General features: G+C 44.5%; 1 protein-coding gene across 1 annotated transcript; it reads right to left on the bottom strand.

The window, feature by feature from the left end:
• Window positions 1-219: 219 nt before the first annotated feature.
• WDR82 (WD repeat domain 82) lies at window positions 220-17,702 on the bottom strand. The gene is made up of 9 exons (XM_071550686.1): window positions 17,331-17,702; window positions 12,081-12,178; window positions 8,890-8,956; window positions 8,601-8,700; window positions 7,209-7,325; window positions 6,330-6,485; window positions 6,141-6,210; window positions 4,188-4,330; window positions 220-3,712 (listed from the first exon to the last, which is right to left on the bottom strand). The coding sequence occupies exons 1-9, from the start codon at window positions 17,489-17,491 to the stop codon at window positions 3,683-3,685; spliced, it is 942 nt and encodes a 313-aa protein (XP_071406787.1). The 5' UTR covers window positions 17,492-17,702; the 3' UTR covers window positions 220-3,682.
• Between the last annotated feature and the right edge of the window lie 46 nt (window positions 17,703-17,748).

The raw sequence follows: 17,748 nt of genomic DNA on the forward strand, positions 1-17,748 counted from the left end.
CATCTGCAGCTGTCACAAGGCTGCTTCCCTATACTGTTACTATCCTAGGCAAGAAAATTCTCTTAAAATGGGCAATTTATGTGAGGGTAACTTCAGAGAATCACAATTTCCACTACGGAGTTTCTGACTTTCCAAAACATGGATGATTTTCCCACTTCCCCTCTAAGAAACCAGCAAGTTGTATCACAGTGGACAAATGCAGAATTTACAGCACTCAAATTGTGTCTCTACAAAGTATTTATTGGTCACAGCCACAACACTGAATTCTCCACATACGTAGTTATTTTGTGACAAAGCACAATTTGACTTTATGTATTTACACTCATCTGGCAGATACCACTGAGGAGTCCAACTCCCCATAGCAGCTCATGACCACAGAGACCAAGTTTCTGAAAGGCTTGCCAGGTTCCCAGCCCCTGACCCAAAACCAAGGTGAAGTTTCTTAAAGTGCTAATACAGTTAAGAGGCATTGGAAAAGATACGCTGCTGCTTCCAAATCTGTCACTGAATTACTCCTGTGCTCCCCAGAGCAAGTGTTGGGACATTAATCAAGGACCTGGGAGTGTCAATAATAAGTTTCTCAAGACTGACTTGGAGATTTACACCCAGAATCTCCTAAAGCCCAGACAGATGTGCTCAGCTACCACCATTGCTTATTCAGAGGTGGGCTGTTGAGCCTCACTTCCCCCTGGTTTTGAAGAAAGGTCTTTATTTTATCCCAAAGTATTTGGAGGGATTAATCTTTTAAATGTCGAATTTGGAGGGGGAATGCTGTTTCCTGCTTGGCTTGGTTGGCCACTCTTAGACCCGGGAGGGCTGTTTTTCATGAGGCTGTTCCTCCTTAGCTGGTGGCCCTGAGGGGCATAGAATTACAGCCCTGAGACTCCTAGGGAAGCACATAGAAGCTGGAAGTTAAAAGCTTTATTCACCTTTCCTGGCCAGCTGTCTAGAAACACTATCCTCAAGTTCCTTGACAATACTTGGCACATTCCCCTCTCTTAAAGGCAGATGTAAAACACTCAGTGCTACATCAACAGAGATGTCTCTGCCTGTGTCGGTGGCAATGGGTCCTGGAAGGCTCAGCTGTAATCCTGAACTGAGCACTAGTGCTCCTGTGCACAAGCCTGTACATCCCTCTTCACTCCAGAAAGCCTGTGCATATGTTCTCCTAAACCGATCCTCTGGTCCCCTTTCCTTACACATTTCAAGCCACCATACACCTATGTTTTATAACACTGCAAGCACCAGAGCGCTAACAATGGTCTTCAGACAAATGCTCAAACCACAGTAACAAAGAGCATTTGTAGATTTAAAGACTTTCAAAAGCTTCCCTGTGAAACGAAACAAGGGACATGGCCCCAGGCTGTCTGTTCACACCCTCAGGCAACAAACTTGATAAAACCCTCAGAGTATTTACTACTGATGGCTGAAGTTTAACTGTAAAAATGCACTATATAAACTCCAAATAGCTGCATGTTACAAACCACTGCAAAATACCAACAAAGGTAAAATAGCACCAAGCCTACTGACTTGGGAGTGGCTGAGGTGTGAGTTAACCATCTCCTTTTGTGCTGGGCAGCTGCATTTATAGGCAAAGGTGGGACAGTACAGGGAGAGGGCAGCACAAACTTCTCCTCTGCATCTCCAGCAGCAGGCCTGTGTGGCAAGAGGGTAAGAATCCAGCAAACTCACATCATAGAGCTGTGGTTAGAAATGACTCATGTGGCAGCATCAGCAGAGACAAGCCACAGTGCTTGGGGACAGGGTTCAACCACAGCAGGGATCCCAGCACCAATTACAAGCCTTGTGAGGGCAGTGCTCCTGCCACTGTCATGGGCTCGGCATGTGCTGCTACATGAACAGAACCAGCAGTGCAAAAACGCTCAGTGTCAATCCTCAGCTCTTAGCACAGCATGGCTCCACTGACAAGGGCAGGAAAAAAAAAGAAGAAAAAAAAAAGAAACAAAAAAGGTAAAAAAAATCAAAAAAGAAACAATAGGGGAAAAAAAGAAAAAAAGGCAAGAAAATGCAAAACACAAGTAGATTTACTTTTCCAGAGATGCATGATCTGAATTACAAACAGGGCCCCACAGCTGAGATGAGCTTTGCTGTAATGGGGGAACACTGGGACAACCAACCTGAAGAAAATGCTCCAGCACAGCTCACCAGAACTGACCAGCACTCGAGAGCAGAAAGAACAGGCCCGTTTACTGCCTGGCCACCTGGCCAGCATTTCATATTTATGAGCAGGGCAGCACATGTGACTGGGAGAGGGAAAGAACTGACCTCCCAAGCTGTGATCCAGCACATAAAACCGAGTGTGTTTGAAAAGGCAGGAATGCAGTGAACACCACACTTTCACCAACCCTGTCCCAGCCTGCTGGTGGATGTGTTCCATCAATGTGGCATTTCAGGAAAAACAAACTGGAACCAGGCTTGAAGACAAGCCTGCCAGCCTTTCTGCACCACTTGCCCACGAGTCCCTCCACAGCAGGCAAGCAAGTCCCTCTCATCTTTTTATGGGCGCGTTCCTTGGAGCAGGGCTACAGCAAAGCAGGGTCAGCACAATCATGCCTAAGATTTTTAAACTCAAATTCTGAAGACACCATCTGACCAAGGAGGACCAAGCTCTTTAGGGGCTGTCACTGGAAACCTGCAGACTTGTAACAAACTTCAAGATGGACTAACTGCATGTCAGTTTTACCAACAAAAGGGATACAGGTTGAAGCCTGAATGTGGGAAGAGTTGATGGAGCTTATTTACAAACCACGGGGTGGAAAACTGCATCGGTGAAGGTAAACAGCCTAGACACTCCACAATACTGGCCCACATCATATTCTTTTATATCTAAAAGTAAAAAAATATGGCCCATTCCCACTGCCCACCCACCCCATGATATTTACAAGTAAGATCAGCCAAGATGGTATATAAGGAAGATACACAGGCAGACTGTGCTTTCAGTCTCAGTTTAGTTTCTCCGTCTTCCTGCTGACAGACTCCGTTATTGCTTGGGACACTGGCCGGACCTCACCAGTGCTGTCTGTGCCTCTGGGATGCTGGCACAGCAAACAGCAGGGAGACTTTGGCAACCTCTGGCAGCAGACAAAACCTGTAGAGTTGCACTCCAAAAAAGGATGACAAGATGTATCAGGTACATTCAGAGTCACCCATGCTTCTGGTGCGTGTTCCACTGCAAGAGAATCAGGCATCTGCTGCTGAAGTTGAAAACTGTTAGTGTTCACATTTGGCACAGAAGTATTTGCAGTGAAACCAGAGAGATCCCAGATGTTAAAGACATGCACTTATGGGAAGGAACTGCACGTTTCACCTTGGAACATCAATAGCCTTGTGCACTTACAGCAGGAAAACACAATTTAAAAAAAATCCCACAAACATTTTTTAATAAAACAGACTTCACCACCCTTAGAAATAATACTGAGTCAATTCCAACTTGGGCTGAAGCCTGCTGGCCATGGACTGGAAGGTAAGAACTTGTAGCATGTGCCAGGTGGCCGAGTGGAGCAGTCCTCACAAAGGAATGCTGCAAATAAAGGTAAGACATGGAAAATATGCAGGAACAGGAACACAGTCTAAGAGATGTAGGCAATTCCACTGCTATGCTTGCAATGATGTGCTGCTGTTACAGTGTGGGAGTCATCTGACAGCAGCTGCAGCGTAGGAATTAGTCGTCGATAGTTGGCAACCAGAAGGCCTAAAGAGGGGGAAAGAAAACATCATCTCAGAACAACACACATCTCCCCTACAACACACTTGTAGGAGCCAATCAATGCTACCTGCTGTAAGGCAGAGACTACCAAAGCAACACTGTCCCAGAAGTTTAAGGTTACAATCCTTGCTTACACTGCTTTGGTTTGCACTGCATGTTCCCCAGAGCAGGCCAGGCTTACGCAAACTGAAAATACCAGCAGTCTGCAGGGACCTAAAGAACTCTTACTTCTGTGTGCACACTCACTGACTGCTCTGCTTTCCTGTGCATGTTCACACACTGGCTGGCCAGGTGTGCTGCCTCATGTACCTGCCAGGTACGGCACAGTCAGGGTGTGTCAGGCCTTGCTCTCATCACAGCCCAAGGCAACACCCATCAGAGACACTAAGCCTTCTCAGATTTGTCTCTAGAAGGGTCAGCACCTTATGGAACTCCGAGGAACTTAAAAGCATTTCCTTACCATATTGGAACATGCACTAGCAAAAGTCATGAATTTGGGATTGAACTGCAGACAGGTTATAGGACCTGTGTGTTTCCCATCCAGCACAGCCACCTTCATCCCACTCTCCCCGTTCCAAACATGGATCTTTCCATCCTCTGAACCTGCAGGCAGGAGAGAAAAACAAGAAATGCAAGATGCACTGGAGAGGTCAGCAGAGGAAATGAAGGACATAACCTTCCCTGTGAGAACTGTAGGAAGAGGCATGTCTTGACTTCACAACATAAATTTTAAGAGTTCTTCAAGTGTCACGAGGGTACTCACAAAACATCTCTAGAGCTCACACATCTGCATCCAAACTGCAAGTCTGTACCTTTGTACTGCAGAGACTCAACTACACAACAGAGTGCAAGACCATTCAGGCAGAGCTGTTAGCAACTACTGTCACCCAGGAGAAGAGGAGAGCTGACACCCTCCAGCCACAAGAGGAGAGACCCCGGCCAACCTGCACCAGTGTGAGGGGGGCCAAGCGCTGGGGAAAGAGTCATTGTTCACACAAGTTCTCAGTTCAGACACAGATCAGTATTTCCCTCAGTGGGCACAGAATCAAACCAAAGCTGTACCATGGGAGGTAACCAGATTGTGATGCACTGTGCCAAATACCAGAAGCTTCCCTGGAAATGTCGACTCTCCACATTGCTACAAGGGAACAGGTTTTTTACTTTCAAATGGCATTTTTCAAACTCTGAGGCTAGAACTTTCCATTTTTATAATTCAATTCTGCTTTAGTCTCATTTAAAATAAGATTCCTAACAAAAATGCAAGGAATTTTCTTCAGCTTCTGTATTTATATCTAAAGCCTTTCAGGACAGAAAACTTAGGAAGCAAAAGTTGCAATTTCACCAAATGTAAAAACTGAACAGGAGTAAGTGGTTTGGAACTACTCCTACAGCTTTCATTTGGAAGAGCACAACAGGAAGGTAAGTATGTACAACAAAGTGCTCTCCAGAGACAGACCAAAGAACTCCACCCTCTTCTTTGCAATCAGGAAGTTCTCAGCCAGAACACAACAGAAGAAGCTTTGCCAAGACCGTCACTCATCCAGGAAAAATGAGGATGCAGATACCAATTATCACAAAGTTAAACATATTTGGTACCAGTTAGATAGACAGGAACATTAAGAAAAGTGCTAGGAGGGACAGCATCACACAGACTTGCCTCACTTGTGTCCATGGGTCCTGTTGGGCAGCTGAGAAACTGAAATGCTTATCCAGAGATGCCCAACCTGCAGCACCAGGCTGCACAGGAGTTGCAAACTGCTGTTTGCCACCTGGTCCCCTCAGGAGTCCATCCCACAGAGGGTGAGGAAGGGGGGCCTGGGCCATGGGGAATCATATGCTGGGAGCCATCAGGCTGATGTCTAGAGCCTCCATCAAGGAAAACGCCAAGCTTGTTCCACGGACATGGGGGTTTACAGAAGCCACAGGAACAAACTGCTGCTGCCTCAGCATGTCATCAATGCAGGAACATTCCTCAGAGGTGCACAAACACACCAGGCTACAAAACAGACTGCCCAAAGCACAGACAGGTGCCTTGGTCACAGGCAATGGGGGACAGGCCACAACACAGCCCCAAAATGCTTTGAGGCAGCACATGAGGGCCTCCTACTCACTGGGCGAGGAACACTGACATAAGTTATGTGACAGGTCTTCCCACATTACAACAGTTTGCTGGTTTCTTATCTATTTTGGACTGCATTCATATATAAAGGAAAAAAGAAAGTAATTCTTGCAGGTTTGTTTACATTTCAGTCCAAAGAACACTGGTAAACTAACAGAATACTGTCAGTGGTAAGAAAGCTCACAGCTGCATTGTATTATTTAAATACCTTCTGCTTCCCAACAGACACAAATTTAGCCCTACACAACACACCTAATTTCAGAGGACTGAAATTGTTTCCAGGAATTATCTTACCTATCATGATGAACTGAGAGTCTGGTGTGAATGATGCCTCCAGCGTGACAGCCTTACTATTGTTATAACCCTATGGCACAAAACAGGAGAATATGTAGTAGAGAGTGTCCACAGCAATCTCACAACCAAAGGCACCTGCTCCCAAACGAACACCAAGTTCCAAGCAAGGCCCACAGACAGCAGGCTCACCCCAAACGTGTGCAGGACAGCGCCTTTGAAGGCGTCGATGAGCCGGATGAACCCGCCGTTGGTCGATATGAGGATGAGTTTCCCATCATTGCTGAACTTCAGGCCTGTCCACTCACACGTTCGGTCATACTGCATCTTAAATGTGGCAAATGGCCCCTGCAGAGGGAAAATGGGAAACAGGATGGAGACTCCTCATGCATTGCTGCCAACAAGAGTTTGTTTTTAACCTTAGCTCAGGAAAACTAAGATTTTTTTTTAAAGAAAATCCTTAGCCCTAAGATACCAAGAGTTTAATGGCAGATGTGTCACTGCATGTGTGCATTTCAACATATGAATCCACCATTTCCAAAACAAAGAAGAGACACAGGAGGGTGTTTCAATCCAATAGTTTCATACTCTATCACATTCAATGGCAAAAATTAATTTAAGATAGGATGAAGCTTTGAAACAAGGCTGTTAAATGAAATTAAAGAAAGAGTTTGAGGCCACTGTAATTGTCATCTGACACTTGAAAACCATGGAAATAATTATGCTCAGTGTTTAGTTCAGCTGTCCACCCAATTACAGTTTCCTTTGACATTTCCATCCTTCCTGACAATCCTGGCTCCATCTTCCACCAGTCTTCTTCTAGAATCAACAGCAAGCTAAAAAACCCCCTAAAACTCCGTAAGAAAAGGCCTAAACAGGAGTTATGAGACATACACTTTACCATTGGTTCACAAGTATACTTCAGGATTTGGTGACAGCATGTATCCCTTTCTGTCTGTGACACGTGTGCTTACTGAGGACTCTCTGGATGCAGCTGGTGTACAGAAATCTCACCTCTGAGCACTGAGTTCAGACTATTTCTTGCAAGCCGAAAAGCGTAATGTAGCTCACCTTGTCAAAAGAACGGAGATCATAAAGCTTCACCATTTCCGAATTGACTCCAGCAGCAAAAATCAACCCTTCTGGGTCAAAAGAACACACAGGCTTCCCCTGGAGATGCATTAAACCCTAGAAAATAGAAACAGTACCTTTTGAGCCCACTGTGAGAAGGACAGCAGACTAGGGGTGGAACAACTTAATTTCAGTTGTAAATGCTCCGGTTTGACAAAGGTTGAGAACTCAAGTGAGCAAGTCAATGCTCAGGGCTCTGGTGAGTGGGCCAGCTCTGGTTTCCTGGGAATATTCCAGGCAGTGTGGCTGCCATCTCATGGGCCAACTGAAAACTACAAGTAACACTTCCTCAGCCTCCTTCCCAAACTCGTCTGGATGCAGCTTCTAGTTACAAGTTTTAACCAGCCTTACAACTTCAGGCATGAGCATAAGTCACAGAACTGCCACTGAATTTACAACCCCATCTCATCTGCAGCAACTCAGAGACTGAGATTCATCCTAAGAGAAACTTACATGCTGGCATTAAAGGCATACTTCCATAGAAAGGCAAAATAAAGACTTCTTGTCAGAAAATGCTCAGTTTTAAGACAGATTAAACCATTTAGTAAGAAATGTAACTTTTTCTTCCTTCTGTATTTACAGTTACATCACTTGGAATGAGCAAACAGCCTTCTCTCATAAGCAAAATGGTCACAGTGAGATGGGAAATATGAGAGCACAATGCTACATGTCCAGATACAGGGACAAAACAGCTCACCACTAAAGGTGGAGATTCTGCTCCCAATCGTTCATTACTGTCACTGCTGACAGCTCTGGTGCTTTTCTCAGCCCACACAAGCCTGTTTCCACTAAAAAAAGTAAAGTATTCCAGCAAAATAAATAAAACCAAACAGGGTTCAGCCTTGCTAGGAAGTTAAATCTGCTTACAAACAGTTCTCACTAACCACAAAGCTGATGCAAGGAGGTGGCAGGACCATATGGCTACTTTGATACTTTAGATCATCAGTTTCTTCATCAAATTCAGTTGCATCAACCCACCAATTTTAAACACACGCTACAAACACTCAGGTAAGATACATTCCCAACCCAGGAGTAGCAGCCTGATGAACAAGCTGATGACACTCAGCCCTTCTCTTGTTTCATCAGCTGTGGGTGTTCCTTCTTGCCCTCCCCAGCAGAGCCGCAGGTGAGAGTGTGTGGTGTTACACAATGGGACACACACACTGCACAGAGATTCCTGGCTCAGGCTCCTCCAGCAGTCCAGGGAGGTGCCAACACTGAATGAGCAGCACGCACTTCTGGCAGTCCTTTTGCTTTGTAACAAGCACACATCCATTTTTCATCCTCTTAAGTAAAAATGCAACACTGTAATGCATGAATTTTATAGCCTACCTGGCAATTGGGAGAGCGGAGATCCCAAAGTCGGATAGTTTTATCGAGGGATCCAGAAATAAAAGTATCATCCACTGGAGACATTGAAAGAGCAACCACTCTGCAACATAGAAGCGACATGCACCAAAGATACACAAAAGAAGTGAACAGAGCAACGCCCATCCCAACAGTTGAGTACAAGCTCATAATTGCCAGGAGCAAAGTGAAACCCAGTGTGAACCAAGTGTAACAGAACTCATTACAATTGTTATTTCAACTTCTCCTGTCCTGTCTCCAAGCCACATCTTACCTTTTTGTGTGCCCTGGGAAATACCGAATGTATTTGTTGTCATGCAGGGAGAGGTATCGGATTGTATCTGAAAACAAACAAACCACAAGGTTTATTATACCATGAACCCAACAGTATCCGAAACTGATCATAGAATAATTTGCTCCCAAAAGTAACAGAAATCTCACCAAAGTCAGTAAGTCTGGTCATTTGATTTCAAGTCACACTTTGAAACAGAATCAAGTTAAGAAACAGACATAAAGCAACTCAGTTCTCAAGGCAGAACTGAAAATCAGGCAACAGGAAAAGGTACTGCCCACAGTCTAAAGTCACGTTACATCTTAATGATAAACTGTCATGTGATTTATGCAATGTAATTTCAAAGGTGCTAAAATTTAAGTAGCAGCAGGTTTTATTCCATCATTCTTGCAAACAGAAGGGTATCAAATTTACAAAGTTGATGTAAAGCTTTTTATTGCTTTGCAGCACAAATCTTGCTGTCTTTCTTGCATACACATTCAACAAACAAATCTCCAGCTAAGCAGTACACACAGGAAATGTGCAAATTCTGCCATTTGGCTAAAGACAAAAGATAAAAACATGAATTTCAAAGCCAGGACAAGACCATTAAAAATGAGCAAATCTCTTATTTTTGTTTAACCTGACAATCAACAGCTTCACACTTTCTCTGCACTTAGAGCAGCTAAGCTTTAAGAGAAGAGAGGAGTAATCTGAAGCTTAGTCCACTTAAAGTAACCTTAGAAATAAATGGAATGAATAAGAGCAGCACCACAACATTTCTCAAGTGCCAACTTTATCCTGAGAACAGATGAACATACCAAGAGTAGCCCACAAGATGCTGTTGCCACTTTCTTCCAAAAGTAAAGATAAATTCTCCTAAGAGGAAACCATCACTAAAGCACAGAAGCCACTTTTTAATCTTTATGTACAGACTCTGTGGTGCTGGAACAAGTCCTGGTGAGGCTCCAAAGATTAACCGAGGGAAAGGAACATTTCTACTTTTGACTTGGAAGAATGAGAGCCAAGAGGATGCAACAAGCACTGGGTGTTTTAACACTCAGAAGGGTTACTGTGTTCAGGGTGTTTTGAAAGGCTCATTTGGCAAAATTTTATTGGTGAAAAAAAGGACAAGTTCCCATTTTTGTCTGAGATTTCCCATCAAGCTGAGACAGGAGGTCTAAATCACCCTCCTGTATTTGACAAGAAAACTGAATTGAACATTGCTGATTGAACAAGGTGGAAACATGGTGCTGGTGACACACCATTCTGGAAGGCTCTGAGTGACCTGAGGTGACTCCAAAGCATAAATCCCCAATGTCAATGTCACATCCCACTCTGGACAGAATATGCTTCATACATGCTGTTAAGACACATCTCCAGTCTTTCCTGCAAGAGCTGTTGTTACCTGATTTCTGAAGTATCCCTCCAGAATTCCATCCTCCTTTGCTAAGGAGGAGCACTGGGAACTGCGCTCCTTGTGATGCTGTCTGCTGGCAGTGCTCTGTCCCAGGCAAGGCAGTGGCCTGTACAGTTATCTCCTGTACCGGGTGGTATCATAGACCCTCAAACTGTACAAACTACTACCTCAGCATGGAACCAGGCAACAGAAACTGGGCCCGGGGGTCTTCAGGAAATCTTCACAAATACATTGGCAGCAACTCCAACAGACAAAATGCTTGAAAACAAGCAGCAGCATTTCTAAAGCACGTTCCTGAGTTCATTTTGCCTCCTGGTACCTGCACAACAGGTTAAATACAATGCACCTTGCCCAAGACCACATGTATAAGGGACTACAAAGTATCTGGACACCTACAGAACACACTGTCAATTTTATTAAGGTTACAGATTGCAAGAGCAACAAACATTCTCCCATTTTGCATGTTGGGTTTTTTTGTTTCTAATTAAGTATTTATCACAATGCTACCCTGCAGGATGAAGACTCTTTAGTCTTAAGGCTTACCAGAGCTTATAAACAAAATCTCACATCTCAAAATGGCATTAAAATGCTTCATTAAATTGTTTATTATTAATTACTGTAAATTAAATAACAGCCAAATAAAAATATGACAAAGTAATAATATAATTAAAAGAAAAAGTAGGCTCTGGAACGGACTAAAAAGGCAAGTTCTTCCTGTCACTCTTTTAATCCTTTTACACCATTCAATCCAATTCTGTTGCAGACTTCCTTGCTCCTCTAGTTTCAGGCCCCAACCTGACTTCCTAACTCTTAATTTCCATCTGCTCTAAATTCAGTCTTTGCAATTCCATTAGTAATCTGGCCTACATCACAAGGCACCAGTATCTCTACTGTGAAGCTCCATCTCTGCAAAGAAAAAAACAACCCAAAACTTCTATTGAAGAAATGATTAGAAGTTTACAAGTACAATGTTAGAATCCCATTAAAAAGTGCTGTGCTAAGAGACTTGTTCACTGCAAAACTGAGACACCGACTACAATAAACAAAACTGAAACATAATTTGAAATAAACATGAGCTGTTTCCAACCTTAGGAAACATTAAGGTAGATATCTGTGCCAGTTGTTACATTTGAATTTTAAACCCGACTCAATTAATAGAGAGCCTGTCACACAGATCTAGAAGCCCTTCGATGTCAGTGATTTAAAGTGTAGCTATCACAGACACTGACTCTGGAGAAACAGCATAAAAACCAGTTTTCTGTCTAATACATGAAAAAAACAGGTTATAAGAGGCAAAGCTCATTTCTGAAGAGCTCAGTGATCTCCTCCAGGCTTGGCTGGTGACCTGCTGAGCTACCAGAACCTCCTGCCCTGCCCTCCTCTGCAGCTGAGCAGTGTGTGTACCAGACAGAGCTGTGGCATTCGGCCCACCTGCTCCTTTCACCTCAGTCACACCTAAGAAATTAAGGTGCAGGGGCTGACTGAACAGTACTGATACCAAACACCAAGGGAACAGCAGAATCAAGAACTCAACTTTTATCTCACTAAGAATGTTTAATCCCTTAGTTTCTGCAGCAAAGAACCAAACTCACATAAGCATGCCCGAGGGACCATCACCAGGCTGTGCATTAGTGCTGGACATTGACTCCCCTGTCTCTGACAGGGTGCTCATCACTGAAGAGTTGCTGTAACTTTTCCCCAAATCTTTAGAGCTGATCATCCAGACTTACAGTGTAAAGAGATTAAACATGCTCCACTCCAGTGAGTCACTTACCATCTATTTTGTTGGAGCTGTACACGACTGTGTTGGCAGCATGTGTGTACCTGATGAGGTCCACTCCATACTTCTTACTGTACAACGTTCTCTTGGGTCTGTCAGGAGGAAGCAAAAATAATTATTGCACTCTCTGCAACAAAAAGCTCAGAACGAAACTCACACTAACAAGGCCTGTTTCCATTCAGGTATTACATCATGGTTTCAAGTAGTCAGATGTTTTTATGCAAAGAGAGAAAAGCTTTTGTATTTGATTTTCAAAAAAGGACCTTGGCATTTCTCCAAAACCATCCCTAGGCTTGAGGAGTTCCCTGTAACACCTGCAAAATGCACTTGTCTTCTCCAAAAATTCCTTCTCCCATGATGACTACTGCAAAAAGAAAAGGAGGAGCTAAAACATGCACAGCAAGCAGCACTGCCTCACTCTGCCCTTGCCCATCCAAATCTCCAATACATCTGCTGCTTGTTTTAGATTAAGAATAATTTGTCTTTTTGTTCTCTGTTACCCTCAAACCTCATTCATGTGGTATTAACCCAAATATATATATATCACACATATATATACCAGTAGTCTATAAAACCCATGGTGACACAGGCACTTTCCCAAAGGACTCAGAATTATACTTGAATCCAATCTTAAAAGCATGAAACTAAAATTTAACATTTTACAACAGAATGAAAGACATTCTAGTGAGAGTGAACACAGCCTAGAGAGTGAACACAGCCTAGAGAACTGGATTTTTAGTGGGCTGGTAAGCAGGTGATGCACTGCACCACTAGAAATTTAAACTGCAGAGCAAACCTAGAAGTAGGTAGCTAATCAGAGAGTCTCACAGCAGCAGAGTCTGCCTGAGCAATGTGAGGTCTCCGCCACCCTCCTTCCCCTTTCGCTCCCGGCTGTTTCAGAGCTGGCCAGTCAGCTAATGAGGGACTGATCAACACCAGAAACACCTTCTGTTCTGAGAGTTATTTTTAATCCAGAAATTCATAACTCTGGTTATTACACGGGGCCACAGAGTATGTTACCAACACAACCAGAGAGGACAGCACAGGAATAGAAACAAACAGCAGTGGCTGAAATCAAAACCGCTGCCAAGAGAAAAGTTAATCAGACTACACCCTCAGAGAAGGTATTTCTAATGTGCTGGACTTTTTCCTTCTTTTCATTAGCCTCAAGCTGACACACCCAAACAAGAGCACAAGTGGGAGACTTTTCATATCAGAACAAAAACAGACATTCATTCTTGCAGGTTAATTCTCAACCACCAGAAGCCACGGGGCTTTAACTTCAAATGGAGCTGTTGGGGACAAGCTTCCATTAAGTGAAAGGAGATACAGAAAGTGTAATGAAAGCCCACACACCACCTGCACCAGAGACCAAATCAACTCATTCTTACCCAGTTCCTCCAGCAGATTTTTAAATTAATTCTCAGATGCAAACATGCTACATGCTGAAATCAACACAGCAAAATTTAAATTTCTTTAACATTATGTCTGATACACTTCCCCACACTGCTTTCTACAGTTACCTCAGCTATGCTGTTGACCAAACTAGGGGAAAAAACTCAACAAATCACCACCACCAAAAAAAAGCCCCGATCTTGAAACATTGAGACTTGTGCTTACTTTGGCTCTTCCTGTTCTGTTAGAAGTTTGAAGCTCAGAAGCTCCATTCAGAATAAATGAATACACACAGAGACAATACGGATCGACAGATGGGCAAAAGCACATTTACCAAAAAGCAGGAAAAAAGGACTTCTGTGCTTTAGGAAAGGTTTTCATGTAAGCTGATACAAGCAGATGTGTGTCACTGCACACCAGACCAACCACCTGTTGCCAATCCAATATTTTAAACACAAACTAGTAAACTGAGTATTTTTTTAAACAAATCACAATCGCTAAACATAATTCCAAGACAAAGGTTAATCTATCCAGCCCACCTGCAAAACAAGCTATACCATCAAAGAAATATCTCAGTGTTTCAGTCAAATCTGACAATATCTCAGTCAAATCTTGTGCAGAGATCAAACAGAAAACAGGTGAGGTTTGTAATGTCATCTGTGCCTTGGTTTGAATTGCTGCTGCTGTGGGTGAAACACCCTCCACAACCAGGATCATGGATGTGCTGAAACACCATGGCTGAGCAGGACTTTATTTGTGCAAACCCACAATTAATATACACTAAAACACAAGCTAAACATTTGCTAGAGTACCATTCTATCAAATCAGGGTTACAACTGTGCAGCCAGACTGTTCCCAGCCTCAGGGATTGCTGTGCATCCCAACACAAAACTCTGGTACAAGTTTTGTGAGGCCACCCCCAACACACACAGGTGAGCCTCTTGGCTGTGCTCCTGAGTCAGCCTCCTGTGGAGGGTTTGGTGATGCAGGAGGGGCCGAGAAAACAGTAATCACAACTCAGTTGTTAGCAGGTTTTGAAACAGAAGTGGAATCTCAGGACCAGAATTATCGGATGCTCATGAATAAGGACTTGCCCAAACCCAGGACATGCATGTTAAGGAAATAATCTTGTCCTGTCAGCCTTGGCTACAGCACTGTTTCATAGAATCATAGATTGGATTGGGTTGGAAAAGACCTCCGAGATCATCAAGTCCAACCCTTGGTCCAACTCCAGTCTCTTTACCAGATCATGGGACTCAGTGCCACGGCCAAGCTCAGTTTAAAAACCTCCAGGGATGGGGAATCCACCCCCTCTCTGGGCAGCCTATTCCAATGCCTGAGCACTCTCTCTGCAAATAATTTTTTTCTGATCTCCAATTTCCCTTGGCAGAGCTTAAGCCCGTGCCCCCTTGTCCTATTGCTGAGTGCCTGAGAGAAGAGACCAACCCCCACCTGGCCAGAACTTCCCTTCAGGGAGTTCTGGACAGTGCTGAGGTCACCTCTGAGCCCCCTCTTCACCAGGCTAAACACCCCCAGCTCCCTCAGCCTCTCCCCACAGCACTTGTGCTCCAGTCCCTTCTCCAGCCTCGTTGGTCTTCTCTGCCCTGACACTGACACTGTTAACCTGAGCTTCTTTGAGATGGGGGTGGTCACACTCTCATTTTGGTACTGCAAAACAAAGCAGAGTAGGGGAGTAGAAGAACAGCTGCATTTTAATTCTACCAGCAGAATTGCTCATTAATGAGGGACACCCCCCCCAGTTTCCCACTTTTACTTTCAGGCCATTGGATGAAGTGGGGTATCCTACACTGAAACTCAGCAAGCGGATACCTCATTTCCTTCTGGCCATTATGTCCATTAGCAATGACATAGACAAGCAGATGAGAGTTCCAGGCCCTTGAAATGGTGATTTACAAAGAAAAAAGTAAACTATAGGCCTGAAACTGCCACACCAACAACCATTCACAGATTTTAGGTTTCAGCTTCACTTGAATCTCCAGTAACGAAGTAATTCACAGCTACAACTTTCCAGAGATAAAAAGCATGTCCTGCGTCCTCTAAAAATCACAGCTATGCTTTTAAGTCAATTAATAGCACATGAGAAACTTCCAAATTAATTTTATAACCACTGGAGAACTGCACCCTGACACAGGGATACCTTGATGAACCGGCTTGCACTGCCCTGCAGCACTGCAGCAGATGAACATCGATCTACATTTAACTTAATTAAAGCAAACCCTCTGACTATAAAACACATCAGGACTAGATGGAGATCGGAATGAAAGGACCAAATGCCTCCCAACCCATCAAACTATTCTTTACAAGTTTGAAAGGGGAAGAGCAATCAATATCATCTGCATTAACATCACTCAGTCTGATACCACTGTATGTAATTTGGATCCAGGATACAACCCATGGCAGGCTCCACAGGGATAGAGTTACCTGTTCTTACACTAATAAAAATTAAATAATTTCACAGAGAACTTCACTCTATCAGATGAGCAACACCAACAACTTTAATGTGTAAAGCATGCAAATGTAAGTCCAAAATAACGTAAAATAAGTGATTTATAAAATTAAGAGAATCTGCAGAATGCAATCTTTCATCCCAACAAGTACGATGCATTGGTCTGCTTGGAAAAGTAGGAGGATTAGGAACAACTGGTTTACAAGAAAATACACAACACTGATACACCTACATCTTGATAATTCTAAACCATTTCCTTTTCATCCCTGTCCTTTTCATTCCCCCTCCTGCAATACACATACTTGTTCTTTCACTTTCTGTGTGGATGGGATGCTCCCTGGTCCTGACCTTACAAAACAAACAAACAAACAAAAAAATCACCTCAGAACTACATTTCTACTACAAAAAGCAAACAAATTAAAATAATTCAAAGCAGCCAAATGCAAACTTGTATCAGCTGAGAAAGAATTTAATGGAATAATGATACCACTTGGTTTAATTTTTTCCAGCTCTCACAGAAGACAAATGCCCCTGGTGTGGTTTCCACCCTCTGAGAAGGAGCACCAGATCCCCAGCGCTCGGCACGTTTCTGGGGGTTTATCCGAAAAACAGGACAAGCATCATGTGATCAGTGAGGTGAGAAACACACACCTCTTAACTCATCACTTTTACATAACAAAAGCCAATAATTACCTTGACTGATTAAATTAAGGCACTGTTTGAGGACACGTGTAAATCACACAGGTATCTTAATTGTGCTTTACAGATAAAAAGCGAACTAGAGAAAAGGATTTAATGCACGAAGGACCATTTTTATCTTCAACATACCCAGGCATCACATGCGAACTGGGTTTTAAAGAAAACACCATCAGGTTTTTAGAAGTTGCAGTAATACACACTACACTTTCTTTACCTTTTGGTTTAAAGCAATTATCCAAGAAGTTACACTGAAATGAGGATGTTTAAAATAGCGCATCTGTACATCGCTCTCAGCAATCACTTCTCTTTTAATTAGCGAGGCTTAAGCCCAGAAACACTCGAGAACTCATTTTAGTATCTGCAACAATCTCCAGGCCTGGAAACACGACCAGGCTCAACCCCTTAAGCTCAGCTACTGTTCAGCCCTCCCAGAAGTGAACCCTCTCTGGCTCCCATCTGCCGAGATAACAAGTAGGGGTACCCGTAGCGCAAACAAACCCGCGCTACTCCTGCCTCTGCCGCTGGGATTCTACTTCACTTTTAGTCTACACCAAAAAACAGCAGGAGAGAAGCTCAAGCCCAGCGGCCAGACCTGCGGGGCCGGGCCCAGCTCGTCCCCGAGGGCCACCGGGGCCACCGCCCGCCCTTCACACCGCCCGGGCCCGGCTGGGCCCAGCACTCACTTGCCCTCCTGGCAGTCGTAGAGAACGATGGAGTCATCGTCGCTGCTGGAGATGACGGTCTCGCCGTTGGGGCTGAAGTCGAAGCAGTTGATTTTGTCCGAGTTCTCGCGGAACACCTTGGCCACGCGGAAGCTCCGCAGCACGTTATCCGTCAGCTTCATCCCGCCCGCCGGGCCGGGCCGCGCCGAAGGCGGCGGCGCTCAGGGGAGCCGGGCGGGGCTCCGGACGGCGGCGGGAGCGGGCGGGCCGGGCCCAGCGGGGCGGCGGGGAGCGGCGGGGGGCGGCGAGAGGCCCTGAGGGGCGGCGGGCACGGCACGGTCAGGCCGCGCAGAGGCGGCTCCCCCTCATTGTGTCCGCCATCTTGCGGCTCCGGCGGGGCCGCGCGGGGCGCGCTGGGAACGGGCGGGGCGGGACGGGC

This window comes from Pithys albifrons, chromosome 3 (assembly GCF_047495875.1).
Source record: "Pithys albifrons albifrons isolate INPA30051 chromosome 3, PitAlb_v1, whole genome shotgun sequence".
In the NCBI taxonomy this organism is placed as follows: domain Eukaryota; kingdom Metazoa; phylum Chordata; class Aves; order Passeriformes; family Thamnophilidae; genus Pithys; species Pithys albifrons.

Bases quoted from the DNA above. Each gene is read 5' to 3' on its own strand.
- WDR82 (XM_071550686.1), bottom strand. From the start codon at position 17,491: ATGAAGCTGACGGATAACGTGCTGCGGAGCTTCCGCGTGGCCAAGGTG. The intron at 8,957-12,080 runs GTAAGTGACTCA...GTTTGTTTTCAG, and splicing joins CAGCTCCAACAAAATAGATG to ATACAATCCGATACCTCTCC. The intron at 6,486-7,208 runs GTGAGCTACATT...TTCCCTCTGCAG, and splicing joins ATCTCCGTTCTTTTGACAAG to GGGCCATTTGCCACATTTAA.